This window comes from Rattus norvegicus, chromosome 14 (genome assembly GCF_036323735.1).
Source record: "Rattus norvegicus strain BN/NHsdMcwi chromosome 14, GRCr8, whole genome shotgun sequence".
Lineage (NCBI taxonomy): Eukaryota > Metazoa > Chordata > Mammalia > Rodentia > Muridae > Rattus > Rattus norvegicus.
In genome coordinates, this window is record NC_086032.1 from 85,038,886 (window position 1) to 85,057,722 (window position 18,837).

The 18,837-nt window shown below is 48.5% G+C and overlaps 2 protein-coding genes across 6 annotated transcripts in view; one reads left to right on the plus strand and one right to left on the minus strand.

Moving 5' to 3' along the window:
* The window catches only part of Gck (glucokinase), a 42,080-nt gene extending 39,867 nt beyond the window's left edge, over positions 1–2,213 (minus strand). Inside the window, exon 1 of one of the 2 annotated variants that reach the window (XM_006251179.5) lies at positions 1,984–2,213. In XM_006251179.5, the coding sequence (XP_006251241.1) occupies positions 1,984–2,028 (45 nt within the window). In that variant the 5' untranslated portion in view covers positions 2,029–2,213. The remainder of the gene's footprint in view (positions 1–1,983) is intronic. The other variant, NM_001270850.1, reaches the window with a different exon arrangement.
* Positions 2,214–2,507: 294 nt separating this feature from the next.
* Ykt6 (YKT6 v-SNARE homolog) lies at positions 2,508–18,462 on the plus strand. Of its 4 annotated transcripts, NM_031692.3 has the most exons (7): positions 7,304–7,526; positions 10,580–10,662; positions 12,361–12,461; positions 13,505–13,609; positions 13,864–13,929; positions 15,521–15,622; positions 16,708–18,462. In NM_031692.3, the coding sequence occupies exons 1-7, from the start codon at positions 7,423–7,425 to the stop codon at positions 16,741–16,743; spliced, it is 597 nt and encodes a 198-aa protein (NP_113880.2). In that variant the 5' UTR covers positions 7,304–7,422; the 3' UTR covers positions 16,744–18,462. The 4 variants fall into 4 exon arrangements, with proteins under 4 accessions (XP_063129646.1, XP_063129647.1, XP_038948322.1 ...); XM_063273576.1 differs by having other exon boundaries at positions 2,508–7,526; positions 15,521–18,462; XM_039092394.2 differs by lacking the exon at positions 10,580–10,662 and having other exon boundaries at positions 7,267–7,526.
* The last annotated feature ends 375 nt before the right edge of the window (positions 18,463–18,837 follow it).

Consider the following 18,837-nt stretch of genomic DNA (forward strand, 5'->3'; position numbering starts at 1 on the left):
GACTCCCATTACACGCAGTAGGACCTGTAGGTCTGGCAAGCTCAGTGCCTACATTTCTAGTCTCATCTATCCATCTCCCCAGAGAGGCTATCAGCCCAGCAGCTGACCATCCTGACAGGCAGTTCTTCCTCCTCACAGCAGCTGGCGGAGGCAAACATCACTGTTCTAATTAATTAGTGATTAGTCATCGGCCAAAGAGGCCAAGAGGCAGCCTCCAGACTCAGCCTGGCCTGTCTGCCAGCTGAGGTCCAGACATCACCTCCCCCCAAAGACAGACTCAAAGTGGGGAGGAAGAGAGAAGCGCAGATCTGGCCCATGGCTGCAGAAGATTCCATTGGGCAGGAGCCAGGTGTGGAAAGTCAGTCTCGGAGGCTACAGGGAACTGTAGGTCTGGATACATTGCTTATGGAATTGAGGACAAGAGTTAAGAAGCTAATGGGTCTGGGGGAGGAAATGAGGTAGCTTATTTAACCCTTCTGTCTCCAGTCCTCCCGGCAGCTTCCTGCTACATCAGCTACTTAGAGTCTACCTGTGAGTAGCTTGGTCAAGTTAGGGACCCCTATGTACACACTAGACATAGACAGACACACCCATGTGTGTGTCCTTTACAGACTTTTTTAAGGAGCCCTGAGAAGCCAGGGCATAGAAAGTAAGGACAGTTGACCCTGCAGTTCTCTGAAGAGGAGAGGTAGAAACGAACTACAATGAAGTAAAAACAGAAGGCGTGGAGTTATGTATAAGAAAAAGCCAGTCTCCCTTCTAGCAGACAAGGCCCAGACCTCAGTGGGGGCCACGCCTTTCTTGGAGAGAGCAGTTGCCTACTCGGAATCGAGGGAACACCTATGCAGAGACTCCAAAGTTCCTTTCCTGTTTGAACAAACCCCTCTTTTCTGTCTCCAGCTACCTTGTACTAGACACCAGCTGGTAGGAAGTGGTCCTTGTTTGGCCTGTCTTAGCTAAACTGAAGTGACCATAGCAGGCCCATGTGGGACTTGGATGGATCCTGGCCTGTCTCTGCCTGCACCATGCGGGCCCTCTCACTCCGGCTGGCTCTGACTGTTTTTCTCCTAACATTATTAGCTCTGCCAGAAGCAGGCTAGGGGGTGTTTACGCTGACCTTGCCTTTTCACACAAAGAGGAGACAAGCCAGGGGGAAAATGTGCCCAAAATGACTGAATCCTGTTCCCTCCTGAATGGGAGAGATGAGGGTGCTTGCCCTTCATGTTTCACAGCACATGCTCAGTCCCCATCACTTTCTTTGCTCACAGGTCAGCCCAAGGCCTGACATCTGGAACTCTCTGTGGTTGGGAAGGGGACTGCCCTATGCTTCTTATTAAGGAGCAAGGTCCCTGTGAAGTGCTTCCTGCTAGGAGGAGGAGGAAGAGGGGGAGGGGTGGGGGAGGGGAGGGGGAGGGACAGGGAGGGGGGATGGGATGGGGGAGGGAAGAGGAGGGAAAGGGGGAGGGGATGGGGAAGGGGAAGGAGGAGGGGATGGGGGAGGGGAAGATGATGGGGAGGGGAAGGGTATGGGTATGGGGAAGGGGAGGGGAAGGGAGGAGAGGATGGGAGAGGAGAAGGGCGGAGGGGAGGGGGAGGGGAGGGGAGAGGAGGAGAAGGAGGCTGTCTTTGGCTTGTGGTAGCTGTTGAGTACATTCTCAAAATCAGGCAGTAGGTTTGACCCACTAATACCTCAGACAACCCAAATACTTCAATAGGATTTCTGTCCCCCACCTCCTCCCTCGACCTCAGAGTCTCTCTGTAGATTGCTTCCCAGACCTCTGAACAGCTCCACTGCTGGGTCAAAACACCTGTCCAGGAAGTAGACATCTTTCTGTCCCACAAGTGCCCCAAATCACAGCTTTCTTAAAGATAAAAGCAGATTCTAAGGTACAGACCCTTATAGGCGGCAGCCAAACCTGTGAGTGTCGGGTGGGTGGGGGGCATGTACACAGATGCTTCTAAAACGCTGCATGAGGTAAATACCTTTTCCTTCTTGGTGGCCTCCATCCTGGCTCTGTCATCCAGCATCTGCGCAGCCACCAGCCCAGGTGAACTGGGACCCCCTCAGTGTTCCGCAAGATTTCCAAAGTAGAAATAGTCCAGGCTTCTCTCACGGAGTCACAGCCAGCACCGGACCTCAGAGAACGATGATGTCCGCCTCAGGCTGGTTGAAGCCACAGCTTCCTCTTTTTCATTGTTCACTTCTGGACCCTTCCCCACCAAGGCCTCCTCAGGCCCAGCAGCCTCTAGGAGGGGCCATGTGGTTCCAGGGAAATGTCCTCAGTGTTGACTGACTTTTCCTAGCTATGCTGAGCTGTGAGGAACCGGTGGCCTCTAGACAGACTCAGCAAAAAAGGTCTTTCCCTCTGGTGGCTCGGGGATGGCTTTTGAGTAATGAGGCAACAGGTAACTCTGTCCCTCACGCTTCAGCTTTCTTCTCCGAGCTCAGTCACAGTCGATGTTTCTGTTCTAACCAGGTGTGGAGTAGATGCCTCCCGTCAGGGCCTCTGTGCTCCTGAGAGGGCCTGTGGTTTCTATGGTGACCATTCTATCATTAGAGCCACCATGCAGAAAACTGGGACTGATGGCCAAAGGCCTCTCTACTCCTGTCACCATGGTGACCACTCTGTCACCCTGTCACTGCAGTGACTGCCAGCCTGGTAGACATTACCACCTGCTCAGTTCCCAGGTCAGTGCCTTAGTGCCTGTTACACTTACTAAGGAGCAGAGCCCTCTACGCCTGAGAACCAAAAGAACGGGAAAATCGTCTTTGCCTTCCAGCCTGGCCTTTGCACTGGAGAGGGCTAGGAAGCTTCTTGTGACAAAGAAGCTTTCCCTTTCTTTCTCTTTGTCCTGGTCTGAAACCAGAACTAATGGTGGACAGGAACCACGCTGGCTCCACACTGCATGGGACTGTGCGCGTCTCTATTGCTATCCCTGGAAGCCTCAGTCCAGGGCATCTGTTGGTGGAATTAAGTATTTTTGTTTTGTTAAAGATTTATTTACTTATTTTATGTATCTGAGTACACTAGAGGGCATCAGATCCCATTACAGATGGTTGTGAGCCACCATGTGGTTGCTGGGATTTGAACTCAGGACCTCTGGAAGAGCAGTCAGTGCTCTTAACCACTGAGCCATCTCTCCAGCCCCGCCCCCCACCAGTGTTTCTTCTTTTAAAAGTACTTATTAGCATATGTAATCCGTGTACAAAAGAATGCGTTTTATAATGGCAAGTTCATTTAAATATATCATCTATTTTGTCTATGAAAACATACACACACACACACACACACACACACACACACATATTACCACGTTACCACAATCTGTTTAGTAAGGTTAGTATTACTTTTTGAATATGATTTCAGGGGTGACCACTTGGTATTGAACAACCAATTAAGGGGCTCATAAAAGGGAGACGCAATGTCTCCTGCTCCCCAAACTCCTTAGCTGTCTGTAGTTCCTTGTTTATGTTCAAGGCCCTATGAGGCTCCTCCTTCCATGTCTACTGGTGCTGTTCACACTCCGGTCTTGCTCAGGCAGCCATCTCGTTGCATTCTTGTGGATGGATCTTGCCCGTCATTTCTGAGACATGCAACCTCACAGATCTCCCCTCAAACGTTCCAAAGCTCCTACTTAGCAAACGCTCCGGTCCTTCTGCGACTATGTCTGGAGTGTGTGGCATTCGGACGGCACCCAGCATATCCTGGCTTGTCTTCTGATGCTTCTCACTCTCTCTCACAAATCCTAGGGCCGACTTTTGTGCAGCGTGAGGCGGGAGCCCTCTGGTTGGCGAGTGTTGGTATGGCGAGGTCTGTTCTGGGTCAGCAGGAGAGGCTTTTTGACTAGTTCAGGGTTGAGCCAGCTGGACCATGAGGACCACTGGCACCCAGAGCCCTGGGACAGTTTCCTTGTGAGGACTTCTGCTCTGTGACTGTTGCTGTGGCGCTGCCGAGCTTGGCTTGGTGTGCCCAGCTCTGAGGGCAAACCTCATTTTCTTGCCTCTCCTCTGTATGCTCCTGTTCTCAGGTGGGACCTTCACACACTGAGGCTGAGGGGAGTCCACATGGGCTGTGGAGCAGGAGGAACGCCTGCAGGCTCTCCTGCCTGCTTCTCTGTTTTCTCCGAAGCCTCCCTTCTGAACTTCCTGTGTAGCGCTGACCCGCAACCATCAAGTACCGTGGATGGGATAAGTGAACTGCCTAAGTGACCAGGTATTCCCATTTCAAGTGGCTGGCATCTGTCCAGTACAGCTCGTCCTCAGCCGGGAAAGGCTGACTCGACAATTATAGCTTCAGGAAAACCCCATGCAGGGAAGGCAGTCTGAAAAATACCTGTTTCGCTAATTCCAAAAGCTCCTACATGTTCTGACGTAGCCAATGGCAGACATAAAATCAGTGGCAGACCAGGTCTATCTTTCCTGCTGCCTAGACATTTCGGGGGAAACTGGAACATCCCAGCGAAGGGGAGACTTGCTTAGTACGAACGAGGCCCTTTCAATGCAGTCTTGATTTATTAGGGTCCCTGCTGTGTAGCTGGGATAAACACCTCTCGTGAGGGGGCAAAGCTTCGGAGACAGGTAGGTGTTTGCTGAATCCATTGGGCAAATCCATAGGACCTGGGTCTTTGGTCATGGACACTCTTATTACAAATAATGTTTTCGAAGAGGCTTTTTAAGAATTAGGATCTGGAGAGATGTCTTGGCGGTTAAGAGCGCTAGCTAGCTGTTCTCACAGAGATTCCAGGTTTGGATCCCAACACCTGCACGGCAGCTAATAACTATGTGTAACTCTGATTCCAGGAAATCTAAGAATCTGACACCCTCTAGGGGTTGGGGATTTAGCTCAGCGGTAGAGCGCTTGCCTAGCAAGCGCAAGGCCCTGGGTTCGGTCCCCAGCTCTGAAAAAAAGAAAAAAACAAGAATCTGACACCCTCTGCTAGCCTCCATGGGTACAGCATAGAACACCACTCAAACACATAAAAAAAAAAAAACCCTTAACACTTTTATTATAAATATATATTATCTATAATATTATTTTTGTGTGTTAGTGTACATGCATGCACATGAATGAGTGTGCAGGGGGCTGGCATGGATGCTATTGTGTGCATGTGTGCATGGGGGACTTGGTTCTCTCCTTCCACCACTGGGTCCTGAGGATCAAACTCAGGCCGTCAGGCTTAGCAGTAGACACCTTAACTCACTGAGCCGCCTCTCCTGCTCTGCAAAAGGACTTTCCTTTGATGTCTCAGGACTCAGGGGGACAGAACACAAGAGCGCCATCATCCCACACCAGTGATGCCATATTTTCCTTTTCAATGACGGATCCTTGTAGATTTTTCTCTCTCCACATTTTCAGGTTTCTTGAGCCACTACAAGGATAGAAATTTCTGGACACCCTTCATCTGCACCCCTTAAATCTTCTTTACTGTATTTGCTCTGCCTTTGGCCTTGTGACGATAGCCTTGGTTGTGAACCTGACCACACCTGGAATCAACTAAAAACGCTAGCTGCTGGGCAGTCCTGTGAGGGCTTTTCTTGAGCAGATTAAATGGAGTAGGAAGACCCACCTTAACTCTGGGCAGCACCTCCTGGTGGTCATCCACATAGAAGCATGTGGAAGAAGGAAGCTTTACCTGTTGCTTGCTTGCTTTTGCTCTCCCTGGCTAGTTCTACCCGGTCACCATAGCATTCTTACACCTAAACCAACATAGGGATTCAAATGTAGGCTGAAGACCAATTTCTCCAAAAATCCTCAGACTTTCAGCACCAGATTAAGTTGGAGGAGACAGCCCAGTCTTGTGGTCTATGCTTCTCCAGTGTGAGACAGCCATTGTTAGACTACTTATACAGACAGCATCCTGAAGCCAAACTGGTAAACCCTCTCTTAATACATGTCCTATCAATCCCATTCCTTTAGAGAACCCTAATATAGGTTATAATATGGTCATATAGTACATGTATAGACACATGAATATATACAGCTCAGTATACATATATGTAGATATACCTACATGTAGGTATATATGCATATGAACTCTTCAAGAGTAAGTTGTATATACAATGTTCATCTATTTCTACTCATAAAACCAGAGATTTTCTTGTAAGGTAGTGACTGAAAGGTGGAAATAAAAATACAGTGCTATTATCTAATCTATAGACCTTGCTCAGATCTTAGCCTCCGGTTAAAGCTCTGCTTCTAACAGTCTGGAGGGCACCTTCAATCTATCACGAGGCTTTTCTCTTCCTTCCTTCTTTTCTTTCTTCCTTTCTTTGTCATTGAACATAATGATGCAAATAACCATCGTCGTCGTTGTTAAACATCTGCAATGAGCAGGACTTGGGATGTGATACTTTATCGGTTTTTTTTTTTTTTTTTTTTTTTTTGCAACATGTCTACGAAAAGGATATTTTTTCGAGTTTAACAGATATGGAGCGGGGGTCCTCACTTGTGGTGTGGAAGTATTGAGGCTGAATTCAAGCTGGACAACAGCTGGGGAAACGGAGGGGAAGACAGTGTCATTCGCAATAGATTAACAAGCTTGGCTTGGGGAGTTCGCATATCTCTAGATGAAGCTTTAAAGCCAGAGAAGAGCGGGAAGAAGTGCCAAGAATAGCTGTAAGGGAGTTGGATAAGCCCAAGGTCTGCCTCTTGCTTCCACTTTTCTTAATCCAATTCTTTTTCTGCAAGGTCACTGTCCTGGTCATTTTGTACAACTTTGGATAAAGAGACTTTCTTCAGAAATGGTTCTCATCTGCCGCCTGTGGAGCCACAATGTCGGTGCAGGTGAATGGGGCTGGGTGAGACAGCCTCTGGCTACCTGGCTTGTCGAACAAGTGTGTCTATGTCAGGGGTTGCTGAACCTGGCCACAGCCAGTGACGTTTTTTATTTTTATTATTGCAACGGAAAGGATGGAGGACATTTCTTTTAGTCGTCTGTACTTGGGATACCCAGGGAAGAGGGTTGGTTAGCCTGGTGCTGTTACATACAGGATGTAATAAAAGAAGTAGAGCGTAGGGACAGGTACGAGTTGCTATTCTAGTCGGATGGAGAAGGAAGAGTGAGGGTACCGCACGGCACTGCCCACCGCCAGTCAGGGTCCGCGCGACAGCCCGGAAGAGAGCGTGTGCCAAGGCACTGCCACGCAGGCGGAGACCGAGCCTTCTGGCGCCGACTCAGCCTGACGCGGGTGCGTCCCGCCGCTTAGATACACGCACGCGCACGCGCACGCGCGTACCCTGCCTTCCGTCCTCCAGTGCGCGTCTGAAGCACCCAGCGACTGGAACCGGAAGTGGGCCCTAAGCTAGGAGGAAGAAGCCGGCCCGGCCCCGTCAGCAGCCGGCCGCGGCTGTTCTGAGGAACTGCGGCCGCGCTCCCGTGAGCGGGTCTGGGGTCCAGCGGGCAGCCCGAAGGTGCGGCGCCATGAAGCTGTACAGCCTTAGTGTCTTTTACAAAGGCGAACCAAAAGCGGTGCTTCTCAAAGCCGCGTACGATGTGTCTTCCTTCAGTTTCTTCCAGAGGTCCAGGTAAAGTGGGCCGGGCCCTGGTGGCTAGACCTGGAGGCCTGGGAGTCGGGGTTGGGTCCAGAAGGGCGGGGATTCAAATCTCTCAAAGGGGAGCACGGCCTCGGCCTCGGGTCTCGGGCTGTGCCTGAGGAGTCATTAGCATCCCTGGTAAAGGGCTCTGCCAGCCACAATATTGCCCTGTTGTATAAAGATTAGAAGACCACTGAAAATCGTGCGGATTAGATGCACTACCAAATGTTCTGATCTAGGATATCCACAGTCAGAAATAAGTATTTTGACTACCACCTCGCACCCCGTGATTTAACCAGTGTTTGGTACCTCAACAGCCACCTTTATATTTCATCATTGCCAGTGGTTCTCACCTTCCTATGCTGAGACCCTTTAGTACAGTTCCTCCTATCGAGGTGACCCCACCATAAAATTATTTTCGTGGCTACTTCATAACTGTGACTTTACTACTGTTATAAATCGTATTGTAAATATTTTTGGAGGTTGAGGTTTGCCAAAGGAGTTGCAACTCACAGTTTGAGAGTCGCTGGTCAAAGCGCTTTCCAACACTTCTATATGAGGTGTATGGAGATATTTCCTTTCTGAGTAAAGTCACTGATTCTTCAAGGATTGGGCGTGGGGTGCAGTTATAAGTTTTAGTGTTTGGGCCCTGGTGATCAGAAAGGGTCCACACTGGTAGTTTGGCAGGAACCACTCAACTAGTTTTGCTTATAGGCATAAAGGATTCTGGGATGCTTTAATTGTAAGTTCCACAGATACCCAGTCTTGTGGGAGTGGGCAGAGTGACTCAGACACAAAAGGAGAAGGACCCAACAGGTGACCTGTGGTCATCTTGTCTCAAAGTCTGGGTGAAATCTGCTTGTTCAGGTTGTGTCTCAGATTTTGATAGTTCTAAAGACTTCTAAAGACTTCATATAAGTGGAATCATACAGTAGTTGTCTTTGTGTCCCACTGATTTTACTAAGCAGAATGGCCCCCCAGGTTCATCTATGTTGCCACAAATACCAAGATTGTTTCCCTTTCAAAATGTACACAGTATTAAGTTTTGTGCCAACACTGCCTTTGTTTACGCATGCATCCACCGACGGAGGTGAGTTGCTGAGGATTATAGTTTTGGAGTAATGTTTGCCTCGGGGTTGGAAGGTAACGAGCTAGAGAAATAGCTCATTCAGGGAACTGCTTGCTGCACAAGGGCCTGCGTTTGATCCCAAATACATTAAAGGAAAATAAAATGTGGGCGTCGGCACACATGCTTGTACTTCCAAAGCTAGGAAAAGAGATGATGAGGATCGGGGTGTGACTGGTCCCTGGCCAAGCCCACTCTGTGAGCCCCTAACCAACTTCATCCCAGAATCCAAGGTGGGTGGCTCCTGAGGAAAGAGTCCATATGCACGCGTGCAGCTGCAGGCAGACGGCACCCACATGGATGCTCAGGGCCACAGTTTCCTGTGGTGTGCACTCCTGAAGGTGGATTTGTTGTGTCATCGTTGGCTCCTTCTGTTCTTCCTGCTCCTCTCTACCCTGGCCTCTCTTCTACGCTGGATGTTGTTTTTCTCAGATGGAACCAACTTGGCTCTTCTCATATTTTCCTCTTTCTGTTTCTGTGGAGGGTTCTCAGAGCTTCCACGGTGCTGCTCTCTCTTTGATGTCCCTACGTTATCTAGTGTCAGATAACTAGCAGTGAAGCAGAGAGACATATGTTCCAGTTGAGTGAAACCCCCCCCCCCATTCTTAGCCTTCATGTCACCACGATTACTGAAGACTTTGAGTGGTCTCTCACAGTTAGTGCACGACTAATAGCCCTGATTACATGACTATAATCTTGCTATAGATATCTTTTTTGTTTTATTGCAAAGGCTCTCTTGAGGGAAGGAAAATAAAGAATTGTGATTATTTTCAGCGTGTCATTCCCTCGTGATGATAATAGTATATTATGTGCCAGGTGATACTTTGTATATATTACCTCATTTTTAACTATCCCACCAGTCTTGATTTTACTGTCGAGGTCAGCACAGTAATTTGGGTGAGACCTAGTAAGACTTGAAATCACAGAGTTAGGTCTTCAGATATCGCAGTTAAGAATACTATAATGCTGGATATAGTAGTGTACACCTTTAGGGGGCAGAGGCAGTTGGATCTCTCGGCTTGGTCTAGGTAAGAGCTCCAGAACAGCCAGGGCTACAAAGACCCTGTCTCAAACAATGGCCAGCCTCATACTGATGGCCCTGGCTGCCCTTTATTGTGCACCTCCAGCTGAAGGCGAGAACGCCTGTCCTCCGGCTGAAATCACAGCTCTCTTTTGGCCATGATAAACTGCATTGCAGCTTCATATGAGCTACTCCCCCTTCTGCCTTGACTAAGCTGTTTCTTTCCATTTCTTCCACAGCATCTGGGGCCTCAGCGGACCTGAGATAGCTCTCACTGTGTGGGTCAGTGGCATTCCCAGCCATGGTCTGTTCTATGGCCGCAGTACTAACTGACAGTTTTTACCATTAGTGATTTTCTAGAGCAGTGTATTTATTTATACCGCTTCTTGGAAATTAGTACAGGAGGTCCTTTCTGCTTTGGCATGACACCCCAGGTGTGTTGTTAAGATTTCAATCACATCTTTATTTTCTCTGTGTGTGTGTGAGTGCATAACGGGATACTCATGGAGGTCAGAGAACAACCTGTAGGAGTCTTTTCTCTTCTTCCACCATGTGGGTCCCAGGGATCAAACTCAGCTTGCCTGGGTTGACAGTAGGTGCTTTTATCCAAAGAGCCATCTCACTGGGCCCCAAATCATGTTCTGAGAGAAACGTTAAAATAAATGTAGCCTAAAGATTTCTCAGACACCCGGAAGTGGATTGTTCTGACTGGTTTGTTGGTGTACAGGCATGACTTGATTGTGGTATATACATCCGTGTTCATTTACACTGGGTTTATTACTGTTTTTAAGGTTAGGAGGGAATGAATAAAACCAAGAGAAGCTCAGCGGTCACTTTCCACTGTGTTGGGGACAGTGTGACCGAAAGAAGGTTATAAATGTGTGTTATGTTTCCTAGTGTTCAGGAATTCATGACCTTTACAAGTCAACTGATTGTGGAACGATCGGCGAAAGGCAGCAGAGCTTCTGTTAAAGAACAAGGTAGGAGGACTCACGCCCTTCTGAGTGCTGGCCTGGCTGTCCCCCCTCAGACAGTGCTCCCTGGGCCGTGTGATTGCTCCCAGGACTGTGCTCTTAAGCTACCACATGTCCTCTGCTTGCTTCTCCTGTTCATAAAGAGCACTCCGCCGAGTGCTAAAGTCCACACTTACTGCACATGGCAGTGCAACTGCACTTACACAGCTCACACTCACTATACCTTAGACCCTGGCTCTCCACCTGCCCCGGCCCGCAGGCCGAGCAGTCATAAGTGCTGATTCTCGGTCATCAGCGCCTTCATAGTGTCTTTTCCTCCCAGAGCAGAGCCTTCAGAAAAGGGTTCCTAGCTGGCACTTGTGAGGCCATTACTGCGTTCCTCAAGATTTCTTTTTCTTTTTTCTTTTCTTAAAGCAGGATCTTTTCTTCATTTCATAATTCAGGTTTTAGTTATCAGTTTGGGATTTTATTTCAGACTCATACATTTCACAGACAAATTTGAAGTTACATGAATTTCTTCAAGCATAACAATGATCACCTCTGGTAAGCAGTGGCCCAGGATAGAGTTCCTGAATTGATGATATATCACAGATCAGCAATACTGGCTGAATATTCTCCGTGAAGAGTTTCTGTCCTATGAGTACCACAGAAGGGAAAAGGACTTGTGACTATCAGTGTTCTCTCTCCTTCCTACTGTCACCCTTCACAGTTCTATCCGTTAAGGACTATTCCTCACACTGGCAAGCTTCTCAGTTTCTATGGAAACTGACTCCATGTTTAGTTCTTTCTTATTTGGGAATGTATATAAAATAAGATGGTACTTCTCCCCCTCACCTCCTCTCTGTTCTTGTTGATCTTGCGCCTCTCGGATTCCAGGGGCTTATACTCTTCCTCTTCTGTTTTTCCTTCTGTTTAACATTGGAATCTTCTGGGCCAGATCCATAAACGGTTGTAAGATTATTTGTAAGATCTCACCCAAGGTTCTTTGGTTTGGGGGGTGCAGTTAGCCATGTCATTTCTGAATCCTTTCAAGTGATGAAAATCAACCGTCTTGTGGATATGGTTGTTTTCAGAGGCTTTTCTGCAAACCAATCCCTTTAATCTTATGACAGCTTTAGTGCAGTAATGCTAGAGGCCTCATCGAGGACTCCTGGGCTTTTTCTAGACAATTCCTCCTAGCCACCCACCACAGGCTAGAGTAGGTCAAATCATGTAGTCTTATTACAGGAGATTGAAGCCCTGGGAGGTCATTTTCTGCTTCTCGGCCACCCTGAAGAGATTATTTTAAGAAAGAAGAAGCAGCTTGTCTTGTCTGGTATCCCCTCAATTTAGGAGCAGCCCAGAGCCGGGGAGAGCCATAAATTGCCAAGACTTAGCCAGTCCTGACCTGGGCTAATGGCAGTGATCTGGAGTTGCTCCTGGGGACGTTGTCTCTGCTGTGTTTTTTTTATCCCTGGTACTCATTTTGATTTCCCTACACACATAGTGTCAGGGAATCTAGGATATTAGTCAGAGCTCCTGGGCGTGGCCCATAGAACTGTGGTAAAGAGCCTTCTAGTAGAGCTTGCTCAGAGCAGTTGAGTTTCAAAATAGGTTCAAGCTGGCTATGTTTGCACTAGAAAGCAGGAACCAATATTATGATGCATCGGCAGATTCAAAACGGTCTGAAGCCCTCATATTATGTGAGCTCTCTTGTCTCCATAGAGTACCTTTGCCATGTCTACGTCCGGAGTGACAGTCTGGCAGGTGTGGTCATTGCTGACAGCGAATACCCTTCCAGAGTGGCCTTTACCTTGCTGGAGAAGGTGAGTGTTGTTGGACTAGACTAGGAGGTCAAGTGAGACGTGCTGAACCTGAAGCACGAGGGGTGAATGCTCCAGAGACATTTTCACCATCCCTCTACCCAAGCCAGAAGACATTTGAAATCACTGCCTATATATATTTCTTCCTTGGTGTTGACGCTGGCCTTCAACTAACCTGTGCTCCTGCCATGATTACATTAGCTCTCCTCTGAAATTAGGCCACTGCTGCCGGCTCTCCCTGTGCTTCTGCTGAAGGTTCCTCATTCTCTTCCTGTTGTTACTGCAGGCAGTCATTACAGCTTTCTCCCCTGGTGGAGGTCAATGGCTTCCTGGAGTTTGTTTGTTTGTTTGTTTGTTTGTTTTTGAGACAGGGTCTTACTGTGTATCTTTGTCTTGCCTGGAACTCGTAATGTAGACCAGGTTGGCCTCAAACTCAGAATTTCACCTGACTTTGTCTCCTGAGTACTGAGATTAAAGGCATGTTGCAGCACGCCGATTCCTACCCATTCCATCGAGTTTAGTACCCAGTGACTTCTCATTGTAAACCAGAGACAGAAGTATTTCCTTGTCCTGTTCCTCGTAACATTGAAACACGTCCAAAGACCCCCCCCCCACCCCCTTTTTTTTTATGGTTTTTCAAGACAGGGTTTTCCTTTGTATCCCTGGCTGTCCTGGAACTGACTTTGTAGACCAGGCTGACCTCAAACTCAGCCTGCTTCTGCCTCCTGAGTTGCACCACCACTGCCCAGCAAGCTCACTTTCTTGAAGAATTACTTTGGAAAACTAGAGGGCTAGTATTGTTCCCCAGGGGAAGTTTACTGTACACTGGGCACACTTTACTTTTGCTTCTACACTACTTAGGACTTGTTTTAATCATAAACATTTGAAAAGACGAACTTGAACCTAGACTGTTCCCTTGCCATTCGATGTCCTTGTACCCTGGAGAGCCCAGGAGCCTCATTTGGGCTGAGTGCTGTTGATGAAGGGGCCTCACCAAAGGTCCTGGAAAGCTGGTGGGAGATACGTTGAGTCTCTTTGTTTTGCAGGTACTAGATGAATTCTCCAAGCAGGTCGATAGAATAGACTGGCCAGTAGGATCCCCTGCTACAATCCATTACACAGCCCTAGATGGCCACCTTAGTAGATACCAGGTGAGTTTAAAAGAATGTCCTCTAGAGACTGGCCCAGAAGCTATGTGACCATCTGGAAAGGGTCAGTGACCAAGGCTGATGCACAGGCGAATCGTGTTTGAAAAACACAGAGACATTTTCAGACAGATAACCTAGGTTTTGAATTCTGTTCTGTGCCTTTTTATTGCGAGAATTATTGGTAGTTTCCTTAGGTAAGATTGTTTACAGGTAACTACTTCAGTCTCAACCCTGATTTTGTTCTGTCTCTTTCCTAGAACCCCCGGGAGGCTGATCCCATGAGTAAAGTGCAGGCCGAACTGGATGAGACCAAAATCATTCTGGTAAGCTGCAAAGTGGGAGAGTAAGCCTGAGCACCAAAGTGCAGAAGGAGGTGCCGCTGACCCGACACAGGCCATCCTAGCTTAATGAGAGTAGTCACAGCATGCCTCAGGGACTTCCTCACTCTCCCTCATACCCCATCATAGTCACAGTGCCCTGGACTTGGAATCCGGGTGGTCCTAGTAAGCATTCTGCCAGTGAGCTGCATCCTGGCCTTCAGCTGACGTTTCTGCTGTGTGAATTGCTCAGCTGTGTACAGGAGTGGAGAACGGCTTGGCTCAGTGGTTCCACTCCCACAGATGGACTGGCAGTGGCTGTGTGAGAAGGGCAGCAAGGCCCTCAGAGGGCCCCCATCTCTGTGCTCTTATTCTGCAAGGCAGAGACTGTAGTGCTGACAGACTACAGTTATCTCGGGATGCACTCCCTGTCACGGTGCTGTCAGTGAGCATGCAATCTATTGTGCATATGATATGTGTGTGTAATTCTGAATTTTGAAGGAGCCACTTTTTAAATGACAAAAGGAAAGTAGTTGAGATTCGGTATTATTTATTTAATCCAGAATATCCAAATATCTTTCTACCATGTCTTTAGTATAAAAAAGTCATCAATACAGTATTGCCTTTTATAAATTTTTGTTTTATGTGTAAGGGTGATTTTTGCCTGCATGTTCTATCACAAATACAGTGCTCTTAGATGCCAGAAGGCATTGGATCCCCTGGAACTGGAGTTGGAGATGGTTGTGAACTGCTGTGTGGGTGCTGGAATTGAACCCAGGTTTTCTGGAAAAGCAGCCAGTATGATTAATCACTGAGCCATCTCTCCAGTCGTACTAATAAAGCTTTCTGCACACTGAGCCTGAGTCTGCAATGTGTCTATGTTTGCACTTGAAGCACATTTTAGGGCTTGTCTCGTCTCAAGTGCTCGGTAGCTCTGTGGCTCTTGGGTCAGATGGCACAGCCTTCTCACTGTGTTAGTCTCCTGGGGGCTTGCTGTTGAAGTTTGGGCCAGGCTGGTTCCTTCTTGGGGCCATGTGAATAATGAGTGTTCCAGACCTTTTTCTGGTTTCTGGGGGTTGCTGGCAGTTCTCACTGTTTCTTAGTTTCTCCTGTGTCATCACATGGCCTTTTCTCTGTGTCTGCATCTCTGGTTTTATGGAGATGCTAGTTATGTAATTAGGACCACCCTACTCTAGCATCACTGCTTCTTAAACGGATGACACTTGGAAAGACCTTATTTCCGAGGATGTGAACTTTGGACACCATTGTCCATCCTAGTGCAGTCATAGAGCACTCAGAGATGTCTTTCTCTGCACACGTGTGCTTACAGTACACAAGTATAATGCAGACATGGTTTGTGTGAGCTTTCCTAGAGCAGTGCTTCTCTCGGTCTGTGCTGGAGAAATATTGGGAAAGCCACCGGGTCCTGTGCTGTTGGCACGACTGGAACATATTCTGGAACTGGGTCTCCGTGCTTGTTGTGTCTGCTGGGTAGGGGCCCAGAGGAGGCACTTGTAGCCATTGAACTCCGTAAGGACCTGTTGTCAGCAGACACTCACTGCACAGAGCTAAGAGTTCTCCTGTCTCTTCTGCCTAGCACAACACCATGGAGTCTTTGTTAGAGCGAGGCGAGAAGCTTGATGACTTGGTATCCAAATCAGAAGTCCTGGGAACACAGTCGAAAGCCTTCTATAAAACTGTGAGTAGCCCTGCTGCCCTCCTGGCAGCCCCCCCACAAAGCTGTTGCAGCTTGTCTCTCCAGCACTCTTGATTAGATCAGATTTGGGTACCACTCCCGGGAGCCTAAAGCAAGTGCTTCAGCCTCAGTGATGAGCAGCGTACACTCAGGCACTCCGCTGCATGACTGAGGCTGGTTTCAGACCTACCACCCACTTCCCATATTGGTTCCAGCTTTGGTCACCAGGGTTTTCCTGATTCCTCTGCTGAGAGAACAGTTGGTCTTAAGGAAGATACCAGCAGTTCACATCTCCGAGGTGGTTCTTGGTTCTCTAATACGTCTCCTTCCATTGGCAGGGTCCTCCTGCTGTCTGCCTGCCTCTCTCCAGGCATTACTTCAGTTTCCAGTTGTGAACATTTCTGTTGCTTTGTCTAATGTAGTTGGGTATTTTGCCTCGTGTATGTATGTGCACCACATTAATACCTACCGCCCACAGAGGCTAGAAAAGGACATAGAATCCCGGAAACCGGACTTGTAAGTGGTTGTGAGCTGCCACATGGGTGCTGGGTTTTGAACCCTGGTCCTTTGGAGGAATAACCGGTGCTTTTAACTGCTGAACCGTCTCCTCAGCTCCAACATTGTGTTCTTGGCCCACTGTGGGACAGTAGTAGTGCTGTCTGCCTATGCGTATTCATGTTGAGCTGCCGTATTGGAGGAAGATGACCAGGCAGGGTTAGAAGGGTGGCCTTTGACCACAAAGCAAGAATGGGCACAGTAGCAGCCCCTGCAAACATGAGCAGGAACCATGCAGCTTCTCTAGAAGACTGCCAGGCGGTCCGATAGCACTGCTGAAGTACTCAGCCAGTCCTGACTCCATATTGCTTCCTTCCCTTTTACATGGTCTGATTGTAGGAACTGTATTAATGTATTGGGAATATTAGTGGGTTGTGACAAAACCCTGAGGAGCCCAGCCTGGCAGATGAAGCTGTGTCAGGCCATGTGAGCAGCTCCCTTTGAAGCCCCAGGGCCTTCCCTTGGTTTGGTTTTGCTTTCTCTCTCTGATTGCTCCTCGGCACTCTTCAGCCTCTCCTTTTTTTTCTTTCAAGGCCCGGAAACAAAACTCATGCTGTGCAATCATGTGACATAGCCCACAGAGGCAGGCGCTGGATCGTCACGTCACTTCAACCCCTGGAGACAAGCAACATCCTAGAAGAGGATCTGGAGCCAGGCAGACTGTCTACTTTTATTTGACGTTCCCAAGAGGAATGGAGGAACGATTTAGGGGGGACATCGACGTTCATGTGTGTGGTTGTGACTATGGGAAAAAATTTGAGCTCAAAGATGTAATGTTGGGAAAATGAAACCATAAACTTTTAAGTGGCTCTTATAGGTGCTGAAGGACTTATTCTCAGCTAACCCTGGAAGGCTCTATGGGAGGGAATCTTTTTCCTGATCCTTGGTATGACTTAGGATTTCATTTGTGCATTAACAATATTAACTGTCCGGTGAATGGGGTGGGGGGAGGGGCCCGGGTGATAGGGCAGGGTTTGAACACTCCAACATTCTACTGCCTTGCACTGTGGGGGCTGGGAGAAGTCACCATGGCCGGTAACAGGCAGTGGTCACTGGGTCTTACATGTTTAGCTTGCCTGTCTGCTAGGACTGGCATTTGTCAGGAACAGGGCCCATCCTAAGTACCTTTATCCACTACTACAAAAATGACTTATATGAGGTACTTAGAAAGGGCCAAGCTGGGCAGGATGTGTAAGGACAGTTTTATCAGCTAGCAGACTGCGTGTGGGCTGGGGCTGTTCTGGCGTTGGGAGGGTCGCTGGGAGTGTCCAACTTTGGGGAAGAAGCAGATGCAGGTGCCTTCAGTGTCCAGTGTGGAGGAACACTCACCTGGACTTGCAGTTGGGCTTTGAACATCAAGATCAAAGTATCGGGTGCTGCACCTCTCAAAGCTGGTTTGATTTGTCTCTGTGCCCACAAGATTGTTCTGGCAACTGCCTGGGGCTTATGTGTCAGACAAGTCATTCTTGTGGGTACCAGGACAAGTGCCAGCAGCCTCCACATTTCCACTGCCCACCTCTGGTCTGACCAGCTCTGTCTCACAAGCCCTTCCCAACCAGACAGCTGCAGGGTGGAGGATGCTGAGGGGTTGGTCTGAGCTGGTACCATTGCCAGCACAGCCTACAGGGTAAACCCAGAATGTGCCAGGTTCCACATCACCTCTTCATGTTCTGCTGTGCACAGGCTATATCCGAGAAACCCTGTCTCCCCAAAAGCCACTGCTGGGATGCTGGCCTCTGAGTTTTGAGCCAGAGTTGTCTCACTCTGATGATCCCTACCCTGAGCCTGCTGAGCTGCCCTCAGAATGCCCATATGGGGAGGGGGACATCTACTATGGCTTCCAAAAATCCCCACTAGTTGCTGTACCTATTTCTCTGGATACTGCTAGCCAAAGGGCTCAGGCTCCCCCTAGAGTGGCCTGCCCACGTAATTTTCCCACTGCCACAGACCTTTCCAACCCAGGGTCCCTGGACGGCACAGTGCTGCTGGCACTTGTGGTGTAATAAGTGGCCTGGGTGCGCGTCTTTCTCTTGTTGCTCTGGGGGTCCTGGGAGGAGTAGAGGTGGGTGGAGGTAGAAGTTTGTGGGGGAAAGGTAACCTTTGCCTACGTGTGGCTGTCTACAGGGTCTGCTCGCTTACCCTGCAGTGGATGAGTTGTCCTGTGTTTCCCATCCCCCCACCATATTCTAATGTTAAATCACTTGGCAAGAGTGTATTTTAATAATGCCTAATTCCTCTATGTTCTGTCTGAAGGTTTCTGTCCAAATAAAATTGTCTTTTGAAATTCAGTTTCGTGTTTACGTTTAGCTTCAGGGAGGCCTCTGTGCCCATGTCAGCCAGTGAGGGGTGGGAAGACGCCAGGTATTTTGTTCTGTGGATACTAGGATCTGTCCTGGATAGGCCTCCAGACCTTTCGGGTAGGAGTGCTGGAATGGCCTTGCTGTCTCAGAACCCAGTTTTCTGCACCCCAAAAAGCTTGCCTGGGTGAGCTGCCTCTTCGCGATAGAATCCTGGAGAGAGGCTTGGTTTTGCCCAAGTTTCCCATTCCGTGCAGGCTGGCTGCAAACTTCTACCAAGCTTGGGAAACCTCGAGGATTTTGGGGAATTCCTTACTCCCGATGGGCACAGGTAACTTGTGAGGGTCAGCATGGGATTATTCAAAT